This window comes from Coffea eugenioides, chromosome 8 (genome assembly GCF_003713205.1).
Source record: "Coffea eugenioides isolate CCC68of chromosome 8, Ceug_1.0, whole genome shotgun sequence".
NCBI classification, from domain to species: Eukaryota; Viridiplantae; Streptophyta; class Magnoliopsida; order Gentianales; family Rubiaceae; genus Coffea; species Coffea eugenioides.
Window position 1 is genome coordinate 9,238,163 of NC_040042.1, and position 14,092 is coordinate 9,252,254.

A 14,092-nucleotide genomic window follows, 5' to 3' on the forward strand; every position below is an offset into this window, starting at 1 on the left:
ACGGAATTTTTTATATCAATGCAAGTTTAAATTCTAATTTTACCCGTTGGACTGCAAGTATACAGGTCATTTAGTAGTTTTGGGCAAATATCAAGTCGATCCCACAAGGAGCAATTTAAACAAGTACTAAACCCTTATTTTCTCTATTATTTAGACTTATACATGAATGTGAGCAGAGAAATCATAATCCTATTGTCCATAAATCTAGTTTAACAAATACTAAATGCAAATGGATAAATTTCACTTAAGAATGAATCTAGGGATGTAGATTCCACTTGTGCTATAAACAACACAAATGAATAGATTTACCTCTTGTTATTATTCTTGTTTAACCAGGGATTCATTTCCAATATTACCAAGCTTCAGTCTCATGATAAAATGGCCTAGAGTAGTCCAGTTTTCCCTATTTTCATGGTGAAATACTACTACTACTCTATTTTCTTTCATGAAATGCTAAGTAATCCACTTAAGTGTAAATCTATTTTCATGAACATACAGTTCAAGCTCTACTAATATGTTTCTATTGTTACTACAAATTTTCATTGAATAATAACAACTATAAACATGCTATTGGTGATCAAACAATAACAAGCAATTACAACTGCACAAATAGACAAGTTAATACAAGATATAACAAATGTAAATCACATTCAATTCATATCATTTAGCCATAAGTTTCATCTACTCCCTAGATAAAGAAACTTAACTACTCATGAATGATATAACAATCAAACTCACAAGTTTATTAATACAAAACATCATAAAGTACAAGTACAAGAAATATAAAAGAAAGCTTAGCCAATTAATGGTGAAGCCCTCAATTTTCTGCTATATTCTTGTACAAGATGATTACAAGTGAAGTCTCCAAGTGCTTCTTCAAAAACTTCTTGCTAGAGAGAAAATATTACAAGATGGAAAACTCCTTACGTATGATGATGCTTCTTCTCCTTGGTTCTCTGCATAAAAGGTGTGGAAAGCACCTTTTTTGCTCCTTCATGATTCTAACAACTAAGATTTTGTTAAAGAAAGTCAAAAGACATGTTATTTTGACTTGTCAATAACTCATTTTGTCTTCCATTTTGTTACAAAAGCATGTGCCACCGAATTCTTTCACTCAAGATAGCTGGAAAGTTGTGTGAAAAGTGAGAAAAAATGGCTGTGCCACTTGCTGCAGAGAGAGGCAGATCCGAGTCTCGGATCCGAGGGGTGCAGAACGTTCCGAGCTCGGATCAATGCTGATCCGAGGCCTTTCGCTTAATGATCCGAGCTCGGATCATTTGGTCTCAGATGCACTGCTCCAGAAGAACAGACGAGGGTTTGGATCTCTCTTTGTTCATACGGATCCGAGCTCGGATCCGTTTGGTCAATTTCCAGTTTTTTTTTCACTTCTTTCCTTTTTCTTCATTTTTGCTCCTAGTTTCTTTTGTACTTTATCCTCTGGACGATCCTTACATTTCATTCATCTCGTGCATGAATTTCATACATCAATATCCTTCACAATTTCACAAATTTAACGCATTAATCCACTCATTTATCAAGTTTTGAACACTTAAACAATATTTAAACAATTATTACCAAAAGAGTTCAAATATGGCTTTAATTTTCTCAAAACATACCAAAAGTTCATACCAACTTTGTACAAAATGTACGTTAAATATTCTCTTATCAGTGCAGTAGCAGAATTATTGAATGTGGTGGACCTATGGATTAGAATTTTGGAGGCTGATTAGTTTCCAAAGCACTGTTATTACACAAAATACAACCTTGAGTTGTGGAAGGAGTATTCTTTCAAGAGGCATTGTGAAGGTCTATACAGGTTAATTGATAGCAATGTTAGGCAGTGGGGAGAATATCATATAAAATTGTGTCGAAAAGAGCAAATTATGTTAGTTTTGTGGGTTGTTATCCGATAAATTCACGATAGTTTGGTTTTTAAAAGATTACCAGATTTCTTATGTTCTATTTTTGGCTGATTCTTTTTCAGAATGGAGTGAAACAAATGACAGTACGCACTTGTCAAAGATATGCACATCATATTATGCAAATTCTTTCTTTTGGATAATTTGGTAGATTTTGGTGTTTTTGATTTTGGAGGGGAGAGTGCACTATGGAATGTCTCTGAAGCTCATATCAATTGCCTTCATGTGGGGATTGCTTTCTAAGTAGTGTATAGTAACATATGCTAGTATATGTGCATAACTTACGTTTAGTATCTTATCCATTGGTATTAGCCTTAAGTTTCTTTTATTCATCTGCAAGGCTATGAGAAAGAAATGGCAGAGGTAGAAAATAGTGGTATTAGTGAATAGAAGAGTGAAAGTGAAGATATGCTGCAAGGGATTTCTTTTATTCCTTGTGTGATTGTCATGAGTTCTTGTTCGTTCTACACAGTTGGAAGATGTGCAACGAGGGATTGCTATGCTCGAAGGTGATTTCTCAGATTTTACATTCTTATTTTTAACCTGTCAATGTCCAAGTGCTCTAAAATCTTTTTTTTTTTCGTTTGTTTAACATCAAAATCTGGTTCTTTGCATAATTTGTGTCCCTTTTTTTCCCCCTAAACACTAAATCTTATCGAATATTTTCAGCATCTTGCAAATAGTTGTCGTTCCTTGTGTTGCTCTGTTACTTATATGCATGTTCAGTCACATTCAACTTACAAAACGAAGCAGACAGAACAACTTTATACCTTATATTTTGATCCATGTTTAGTTCTCATAACCTCCTCTTCTTATTATTATTTTTTTAAACTCTTTTGCCAAAAAAATTTTAAACTATTTAGGCATTGCAGCATAATGTGTCCTGTTTCTATGTAGTACTATGATGGATTGTGATGATTTATCCATCTCCACCTCTTTTTTTGGGAACTTGGACTGATGTAGTGGTTTTTTACATCTTGGTTTGTTGTATTTGCTTTTCCTTGGGATGATTTTTTCAAAAAATGGCGGTTTAGTGTTTTTTGCTTGGTTTTCTCTTCTGTGCATGCAAAGTTGTTTTCCTTCTTTTTTTTTTTTGCTTTGATTTGTGGTTGTAGGCCTTGAAGAATTGGTTATTTAGTGAGTTATATACTCATTTTCTTCTTTAAATTTCGCTTTAAACTGGACTCCATTTTTCAGTTTCTCTCATAAGCAGAATAACAAATATATGGTAATAGGTGGCTGGCTTAATCAGATGTACAATTTATATACTATAGAGCATAAATTAGCATTGAAATTTCTCTCTTTGATTGTGTCGTGTTGATCTCCTAATCATATTATTTTCAAGTACTTGCTTCTATGAAATGTTGAAGAACAATTTAGAGATGAGTTGATTACAACTCGGATACAAATTACATCTAATTGAATTACAACTCGGTTTCAAAATTAACTAAGGTTGTGATTTGATTGTTTGATTTTCCTTGGGCCTATAGTTACATCATTGTCTTAATCTTCTCCAGTTTCTTTTTTGTGTTTAGATTTCCAATTTCTTGGACTCTGGCTTCAGAATAAGTAGATTGCTCCTATAATCCTTTTGTGTTCTCCATGAGAAGATCTTTGGTGGTTTGAAACGTTAGTGCATTTTTTTCCCTTGGGAGATTTTTTTTAAAAAAAACTGGTGGTTTAGTGGCTTTTGCTTGGTTTCCTCTTCTTTTTCTCGTTTTTGTGCATGCAAATTTATTTTTGTTTTTTTTGTAATGTTTTGTTTTGATACTTTGGTGGTTCCAAGGCTTGAAGGATTGGTCATTTGTGATTAATTAGTGGATTCCATAAGAAATAGGTTCTGATTGATGAGAATCCAATTTTCATTGCAGTTTTGAATTTTTTTGAGTTTTTACCTCAAATTTTTGGGTTTAATTGCTTTTGGTGTTTGACAATATGATATATGAATGAAATTTTGTGCTTGTTGTCTCTTGATTTTGTATAAAACAGAAATTCTTTGTGTGTCTATTTTTCTATTGAAGGAATAGAATTTGGATTGTGAAAAATGATGTTCTTAATGGTTGTCATGGTCTTGTGCATATTTTACATTGTGGTATTGATATTTTGCAATGGAGTCAAGAGATTAATTTACATTGTGGGGTATATTGGCTATTCATACTTATGCGGTTTATGATTATCCCTGTGATTTTTTGCTACAGAATGTTGAACTAGGTGATCATGTGGTTAAGCAGCTAAGAAGAAGGAATCTGTTATGCTGTGTTACGCATTCATGTAGTCTGATTAGGATTGTGACTCAATGTTAAATTGATTATTGTAATCTTTTAATTTGTTCAGCCTTTTTCTAGAGAACAGTTTTAGTAGAAATTTTGAGTTAAATGTGTAGTTATCCTTGTTATAAAGAACTCAACCACAGATATTTTGTAGTAGCTAGGTTGTTGATTAATATGGCTCAAGTGCCATTTCAGTTGTACTTGGCTTACTTTTTTATATGTTTGTGTACAGTTTTTTTTTTTTGCATTTTATGCTAATCTGTTTTATGGCTTGCAATAAGAGCGGTTTATGTCTTAAACTACAGGCAAATAAATGAACTGCTTTAAAAAGTGAAGAAGTAATTTTGTATTTCGTAAGTAAAGTCACCTCACATTGCTTCACATACCAGATTTTGTGTTGCATTTAGCATTAGCAGCTTGATGTTTAGCAAGTTGTTGGAATTGTTTAGCGAATCAATGTTTCATAATGCATGTTTAGACACAAAATTGGCATTAAGCTACTGACTGTACTTATCCAATTTTGATAGTGAATGTTTGAATGTTTTTCTGTAACTTTGATGTTCTCTTTTTCTTTTTCAACTAATAATTAATCAGTGCAATTTCTTTTATAAATAGTTTTTATATGCAAAACAAATTACTGAACAGATTTAACTCTGTAGACTACATGTTCAGGGATCTATCCCTTTTGGATTTTACTAATAATCAGCATATCTTTTCTGGATAAATTATTATTTTTAATACTTCATATATTTTGCTTTTTGCTCTATATAAAATTGGGCAGGGCATTTTACATTTCCATCGTGCGAAGCGCGTTTATGCCTCCTAGTTATAGTTAAAGTTGTTAAAAAACTTGTAGCAGACAAACTTAGCCAAAAACTTGCTAGCCAAACAAGGCCTTTGTTTTGCGTAAGTTTTGAAAAAGAAAATTAGATATACTTCTATGAAAACAGAAACTATTTTTTGGAATGTATTTTATAATTTTGTTAATAATTAATATCCATGATCAAAAGATTGGAGGCACTGAATAAAACACATAGGTAAATCATTGGGAGATCTATACTAAATAGTTATCAATTAGTACGCTACCTATATATGTAGTAGGAAAATATATATTTTTCATGAGAAAATAAAACTCTAACTAAAAAAATTTAGGAGAGAAGAAAACTCTCAATAGACAACCCTAAAAGAAAAGAAACTCTCACTAGAAAATCTTAGGTGAGATTTTATTCACACAATTAAAAATAAAAAAGCTATAGAGAGGGCTCCTCCAATGGAAAAAGATCAGAAAAATATCTTTCTCCCATAGGAGAGTTGAAGAGAGTTTTATTTAGAGAGTTTTTTTTAAAGAGAAGGAAGAGAGGAGGAGGAGAGAAGGAGTTAATTCGAATGATTATTTCTTTTCTTTTGATAATTAGTATGCTGCTATGTAGTAGGAAAACATATAATTTTTTTGAGTAAATCTTATATACACTGATAGTATATACACTATTACCATTGGATCTATAACACGTGTAAAAATTAGATTTTAAATTCAAATTTTACATAATTGTCATTCATCCAAGATTGATAGTGTATACACTATTACTTAAAAAAGGATTAATCTATTTTTTTTCATTCAAATGTTTGACTGGGAGAATATTCTTAGGTCCCTTAACTCAATTTGGTAAGAAAATGTATACACAATCTCATCTTTAGCATTAATTGTAAATATTTGCTGCTTAAACTTCACCGCAAGTCGATGGAAATAAATCTCTGCAGCCAAGAAAGGTTTCTCCCTTCATATTAGTACAGAGTTCATTACTTCAAACTACTTCAGTAGGCTTCGCTTGGATTGAAAAATTTGATTAAGAATTTGAAATCCCCTCAAATCATTTTAATTCTTTAGATATCTTAAGAGACATTTGGGTTTGTAATTGACAGATTGTTTAAATACATTTTGAATACTAAAATAATTGATAATTTATAAATTCAAATAAATTTAAAATAATCTAAATAACTAGAAAAATATGAAAGGATTTTAAATTTTCGTCAGATCTCTCGATTCAAACGCAACCTAAATTAATCAACACTAGTTTGAATTGGACTGTTTGATCAGTTACATACGTTTACAAAGCTGTTTCTGCCTTGACATATGGGCTAGAAATGTCGGTCAAAGTGCACTGCACAGGCCCATGTATCCAACTCATGTCATGGGTCTGCGAGTCTTCCATAATTTTCACCAGCCTTGGGAAGTCCAGGTATACGAGGCCCATCATTTACATTTTTATTTTTATTTTTTTGGTGATTGCTCTCAATTCTTGAAGTAAGTTATATGGTATTCTGGCGGCGGTTTGTACATGCTCCTGTGCACTTGTGGTACCGCTGCTGAATTTCTTTCAGCTTTTAGGTAAAATTTTATATCCAAATCCAAACAAATAGGTCAACATAATTGTGTCTTTGTAGAATAATTTTTATAGAAAATATTATTGTAATACTTTTGTTTAAAGTATATTCCATCATTTTTTTTAGAGAAGGTGGATTCATGAGGAATGCTATCAGAGCTCCTAGAGGAATTAAAAAAGAAAAGAAAAGAAAAGAGAATAAGACGAAAAGAAAAGAAAAGTAAGGAGAAGAAAAACTAGAGTGGTCTAAGGAATTAACTAATGTTTGCCAAGTGGATTTAGAGATGGTGCAATTGGAATATATGATGCCCATAAGCTTGAGGCTCGATGTTGGGCAGCACCTCGGCATACAATACGGAATTTCATTGGCATTTTCCTTATCTTTACAAAAATATATTACTATAAAAATAATCATATTTCTTTCCCCCACCCCTTCCTTTTTTTTTTTTGTAATGCCTGACCATCTTTTACATTTATTTTTTTTTTCTTTTTGGTGATTGATCGTGTATTTAATGGTAGCACCGCTCAATTTCTTTCAGCTATCAGACAAAATTCATATCCAAATCGAAACGAAAGGTTCTACAAAATTTGCGTTTTGGTATGCAGAGTTCAAATTTGGTAACACTAAACGCGAAGGATACATTATTGACTAAATATTGCAAGAATTTTTTTTAACCACTGATTTATTTGTAGATGTCAATATTTATCAGTTATGTTTGCAAATTTACACCCTCTGTATTTCTTGTGGGTGTCTGCCTTTGGGAAATTCTTGAGTTCCCAAAGAAATTCAAGGATGCGAACTATACTTTTACGCGCGAATTTCATTTCGCCTTACCACAAATTTGTTAACAACTATCAATGGATAGGTTACAAAATCTGAAATTTTGTTTTCATAGATAATTATTTGTGAATAAAACCATACAAGAACAAAATCCAATAGTAAACTGCTAAAATGTTGAACAGTCATGTGCGCATGAAATTAGAAGATATAAAGTAGCATTATTGATATAATTATGAACTTCATCGAAAAAGAGTTTTGTTATTTGAGTTGCAAGTAAAATGCAGATGGTATAAAGTCATAGCATTATGAGAAAACTAAAATTTTTAATGAAATACTAATATCTTCTTCATTTAAGCCTATTGCTATGTTTCTGGTTCCAGATTAGTCACAATATGTTTGTTCTCAATCAAAAGTTAGCCAGACGACGTGATACTTTGGATTTTGAATCATAGATGCATTTCATTTTTTGTTATCTTTTTTAAGGAAAAAATTTTCATAGCTATTTCTTTAAGTCAAAGGCACCTGTTAATACATCTAAAATTCATCCAATTTATAATGTATATACATATATTAATAATTATTGCTCTCTCTTACATTTATGTACTTTCCCTATTTAATCTTACATACACTTCCTTGTATTTATTTATTTTCCATAATTAATCTTACATTTTCAAATGTGGATGGTCTAAAGTAATAACATTATGAAAAAAAAAACAAGAACTGCAGTCAAATGCCAACATCTTCTTCATTTAATCCAAGCTCTAGCAAATGACTAAATACATATCAACTAGGCATGGTATCAATTAGGTACTAGTGTTGGTCTTCTCCACACTTACAGGACAGTACACAAATACTTTATTACCTAATTGGGTTGTAAACAGCCACATCCTCTCCACATTTACAAATACCGAATCTTCAGGTCTGGGATGTGCTTAATATTCTGCCATCAATTTCCAGATTCGGGATGTGCTTAATTTTGTGCCATTCCTCTCCTCCCTCTTCACACCGTGGTCCCAGTAGGTAGCAGTCATATATAGTCAAACTTTGGAGTGTCTTCATCATTTGAATGCTGGATGGAAGTCTTTCAAGCTTCGGACAATTGTATAGTGTCAGGTGTTGAAGAGAAGTCAGGTGGCCGCCTCCAAACCAGTCTGGCAATGAAGTTAGATTACGAAAATCATCCAGCACCAGTTCTTGTAGTGCGGGAAAATGTTTGACTTCCTCTGGCAGAGCTGTCACATTTGACCCGTCGATGCTTAGATGAGTCAGGGATTTGAGGGCTTTAGTCCCCACTGAGAGACTCACCAAATTATAGCATTTCTCGATATCGAGTTCCTGCAAAGAGGCAAGGCCTTGCAATCCTTCTTCTGGCAGAGACTCCAGCTCGGGACAGAACGCAATCCCCAAACTCTTCAAAGCCGTGAGGCTAGCCAAGCTTCTGGGTAAGGCTCGCAGATTATGTATATCCACAATATTCAGTGATTCAAGAAGGCTAAGATTTTGTAGCATCTCTTCTGGAAAACAACTCAATCCTTTAATGTTGTCAATTATAAGGGAGTTAAGACTAGTGAGATTGGAGATTGAAGCCCATGCCATGTTCGGGCAGTCCTGGACATCTAACTGCTTTAGGGATGGCATACGTGGCAATGGCAATGTCAACGTTGGGCAACGGCGAAAAGACAAGGATTCAAGTCGAGAGAATACCCCGAGAGTACCTTGGACTCCTCTTCCTAACATTCCTTTTAGGTTGGGCATGTTCTCTAACTTCAGTTGTTTCAACGATGGGGACATTGCAGCAGTGGTGGCAGTACTCTCCTGGGCCCCAACTATGTACTCCGCTGCACTTTTGTACACCTCAACTTCTGTTACAGTTGAAATCCAAGATGGAAATGATGATGAACCTTTGAAGCCTTCCATATAAAGCAATTGAAGGTTGGGGCAGGGTTTGAGGGCTTCAAGCACTTCCTCATCATTGTACCGTTGAAGCGTTCTTTCGGGATCCCATTCCAAATACAACTTGCGGAGACTCTGTTTTTGAATTAAGCAAGCTTCTTCTGCATCCTTTTTGTTTTCAATCCTCTCAAGGTGCCTAATTGTTAGCTCTCCTCCAAGCATATTTAAGTCTCGCAGCTCACTTAGTTGGAAGCTTTTTTTGCCACCCAGGACGACCATACTCAACGTCCGCAGGCAAGTCAACTTCCCAATTCCACTTGGCAAGTGAGTCAAACTCTCACACCGCCGTAGACAAAGATGTCGAAGATTTCTGAGGAATCTCATGCCTTTGGGCAGGCTCCTAAGTTTGACACAGTTATTTAGGTTTAAAATTTGCAAATTCCACAAGTCACAAATTGAATTGGGTAGTTCAACAATGTGGGATCTTGAAAGATTTACATTCCTTAAATGTTTCAGTTTGCTTACTGCGGGTGGAAGCTCTGTAAACTTTTCTCCCCGCCATGGTGAGCATACAATGAGAGCCCTCAAGGAACCACATTTTGACAAGAAAGAAGAAAACTGGTCAGTGCCTCTCATTCTTGTAATAGGAAAAGCCACTGTTAGCTGATCATCTGGCATGTCCAACATCATGGTTCTGTTTGACTCTGTTCCACCGTGTTTAGCCTTCATTACGGATTGAGCCAGATCATGGATAAGGTCATGCATCTCAAAAGTGAGAACATGGCCAAATTTATCTTTCCTCACAGCTTGGAACAGAGATCTATAATGTAGTTCAGTCAGCACAGCATCACCAACATCTTCCACTTCCATCGTTCCATTAGAAGTAATCAATCCATTTGCCATCCACAAATGTATTACCTCTTGTTTTTCAATTTCAGAGCCCTTGGGAAATACAGCACAATATGCAAAGCAACCTCTCAACTCTACCGGAAGATTAAGGTAGCTCAATCTCAATGCGGGCAAGATACGTGTTTCACCTTCAGGTAAGTTCCAAAGCTCACTACATTTCACAGAGTTCCATTCCGCTTCCGACTTAAATCGTAGAAAGCCTCCAAGAGCCTTTGCAGCTAGTGGAACACCGCCACACTTTTTTACAATCTCTTTTCCAACTGCTTCAAGTATTTCTTCCTTCTCCTGACAATCAAATGCCTGTTGCCTGAACAGTGACCAACACTGATCGTCTGACAAACTCGATAGATAATGTGTATCTAATGGGTGCATTATTTCCGCAACTTTTTGCTTGCGAGTTGTCACCGCAATTGAACTACCACTTGATCCATATGCTAGAACAGATTTCAAATCCTCCCATTCCTGTGAATTCTCATTCCAGACATCATCCAGTACAATCAAGTATCTTTTCCCTCTCAACAACTCTTGAAGCTTTCTTTGGAGAGGATCCAAGTCTGAAGCTTCAGCAGAAGTCCCTTTCGCAGACTCAATTAAGGCTTTTATTATCCTCTTCACATCAAAATCCTCTGAAACCCAAACCCAGAGTTTTAGCTCAAAATGCTTGGCTATGCGCTCATCATTGAACACCAATTGGGCAAGTGTTGTCTTTCCAAGGCCTCCAACACCAACTATAGGGAGCACTGATACATTTTCGTTATCTCTGAATTGATTCACCAATATTTTCACAATCTTGTCTTTCTCCTCGTCCCTTCCAAGGACTAGATCAGGTTCCTTTAGCAAGGAACCAGTCTCATGTGTTGCAGTGGAATCAACCTGAAAGTGGTTGCTCCCACGCTTCTGATCACTCAAACCAAGCTTTATTCGCTCATCAGTTATTGCGTTAAATTTTTCAAGGATCTCCTTCATCCTTGTCCCAATCTTGTGACGAATCACTAAGTTTCCTGCTACAGGGTAACACATCAAACTAAAACAACCATAATTTTTGTACTTGACTCTTGAGGCTTCAACTGCGTAATCATCCAACACATCATCGATTTCATAGGCAACACCATTGAGCTTCTGAAACCAGAGTTGTATTGCCTTGTTTGTGAATTGCTTCTGCTCAGCATCTTCAAGCACTGCCTTGATGGTGGAAAGCAAGCCTGAAAGCTTTTCCATGTCAGTTGCAACACCACAAAGCAATCCACGCTCCTTCTGGATCATGGAATTCAAAGTATGGATGAGAATTCCCACAAATGCTTCCATCACGTGTGACCTAAAAATCACAGTTCAAGAAAGTTAAATCAATGTTAATCAAGTTATTAGAGATTTATAACTTGATAGACCCAATAGAAAATGAAAAATTGCAACATAGTTATATGCAAAAGCTGTTTTTCTACCACTAGTAAACGAAGAAAACATATCTTCTACATTCACATGAAAACATCGATCCGATTCGTTGTAGACAGACAGTTAATGACCACCGAGAACATTTATCGATTAATCAAAGAAATGGTTTCAGAATAATTTGTGGACATGTAAAAGCAAACTCTAGAAGCATATTAACAAAACACATACATAAGGTGGAAGATCATGCATGGAGCTTAGTCTTTGAATCATGAGACATGGAAGATAATTTTAAAAAGCCGATTTAAATGAATATTGTCCCTATAACACAACCAACTTATAAAGAATGTTATACAAAAAGGAACAATCCTGGTGAATGAATTTTAGGAAGAGTTCAAAGTATACGATATAGAGTCCCAAGGAATATGCAATCTTTGGATGTTTCAACATTAAAGCCTAAAGTGAGACAGGAGCACATACAAAGGCGATGACCTTTATTCATTTACAGGGTTTTATAAGCTCGAGGTTTTCACAAGGAAAAATGCACTATTTGTAGGAAATGCTTTCAAACACCATTTTTATCTCGAGTAAACCTTTTGGATAAATGACTCCCAATTGTCCCTCAACTTTTACCAATGATTTTATTTGGTCTTTCAACTTGTATAAATCAAGTTATGAATAGTCCATCGAAGCTAAATCTCATTATGGTAATGTTTACTTTCCCACTGAGGTTCAATTTAATGTCTATTTTCCTACTCTAATTTTAAATATAAAACATATCTGTCCTTTTTAATAGTTTCAGTTAAGTATCTAACAGTTGACTTATTTGAATAACTTACTATGTGTAGATAATTCTGAATTTGGTTTTAATTCGTCCCAAAAACTGAATCTAATCAAGGCAATTTTCATTCTGTTAGACTAAGATTCATTTTAATGTAAGTTAACTTATAAAGTAGTCAAATTTGCCATTTTAATGGTTTCCATAAATATTGAGTTGTTGACTAGTTTGGTTACTAGCGATGAGGGGAGGGTTCTTAGAATCTTCATCACTACCAGATTCAGAAATCAAAATTTGTACCCAGCAGTTGGGGGTGGAAAGGGTGTGGAGAAGGATGGGAGAGTTAACAAAAAAAAAAAAAAAAACTAGTTTATCTAAAAAAACTGATGACAATCTCCTTTAACAAATTTTATCTGAGCATATTAATTCCAATCTACTGTTGTGCACATTATCATTCTAATTTGGGGCTAAATGATATATTTAGATTCTAATGACATGTTTAGCCAAAATAGGGTACTTAAAAAAGAAGCACACAAAGAAGAAGAAGAAGAAGAAGAAATCAAAACAAGATATTGGGATTTTTATTTATGTGTATCTTTTCTATAATCTTTTCATTGTTAAACGTTATGTTCTTTTCTACAATAACAACCATACAAAAATATTAAATAGTTAAATAAATCTCTATTATTTATTTTGTATATAATCTTTTCTTATTCTTGTTGGATTAATGTTTCTTTTTAGATTTTTTTTAGGTTTATTAGAATTTAAGTAGAATAATAATGATGATCACATTGTAACAAGACTAAATGAGTTAGCAAAATTTGTAACATAAGGCGATGCTAACTTCTCATGTGTTAAAGAGTAATTTTTCATTTTTTTAGTATATGTAAATCATTAGAAATATTGTGAGTGTGTTTTGAAAACAAAATTATCTCAAATAATATTTTGCTTGCATCACAAACACAATTTTCAATTAATTTTTACTTTTTAAACTACTTTTATATTTCACATGCATCACATCTCAAAAAGTGCTATAGCAATTTTTTTCAAATATTATTTCAAATAATCTCCTATTTAAACACACGCAAATTATTTTTTTGTTAGTCAAATTATTCGGTTATTAAATACTTAAACTATTAAGTATCATACAATAAAGTAAAGGGTTAATTTTATATACATTGATATTGTATACACTATCATTATTAGATTAATAACACATGTGCAAAAGTTGGATTTTAATTTCAAATTTTGCATAGTTGTTATTTATCCAAGACTGAAATAGTTGATTTTAGACAAGGATAAGCAAAATAAAAAATCAAACCTTAAGAGCAAAATGAATATTACTAAACTTGGATTTGATTTGGAGCGACCGTTTAAAACCAAATTTATAAGTTGAAGGACTTGATAGATGCAACAAAATTATTGCTGAAAGTTGATAGATTATTGAAGCCTGATACCCAGTTTTTTAGAGACATTTCCAAAAGCAACCCATATGTAATTTTTTGGCAACAAAGGGAACATCATGCAGCAAACAAATTAAATGTTCTTTATTTTTTTTTGAGAAATTTAAAAATCAATATAGACCTAAATTAGGGATATTGAACTTTCTTTTACACTCAATAACTTAAAAAATATTTTTGTCAGACATGCCACCCAAAATATTACTTTATGTGTAATTGGAAGCTATAAACTCATAGAATTAAGCTAGAGACGAATTCAATATCTGTCAAGATCAAAGAGCAAAGCGGAAACTATATGCATAATTATACAAGAAA

General features: G+C 33.7%; 1 protein-coding gene across 1 annotated transcript; it reads right to left on the reverse strand.

Annotated features, from left to right (window-relative positions):
- Positions 1–8,266: 8,266 nt before the first annotated feature.
- Positions 8,267–11,458, reverse strand: LOC113780177 (disease resistance protein RGA2-like). The gene has a single exon (XM_027325993.1). It carries the CDS (start codon positions 11,456–11,458, stop codon positions 8,267–8,269), a length of 3,192 nt encoding a protein of 1,063 aa, XP_027181794.1.
- Positions 11,459–14,092: the final 2,634 nt, after the last annotated feature.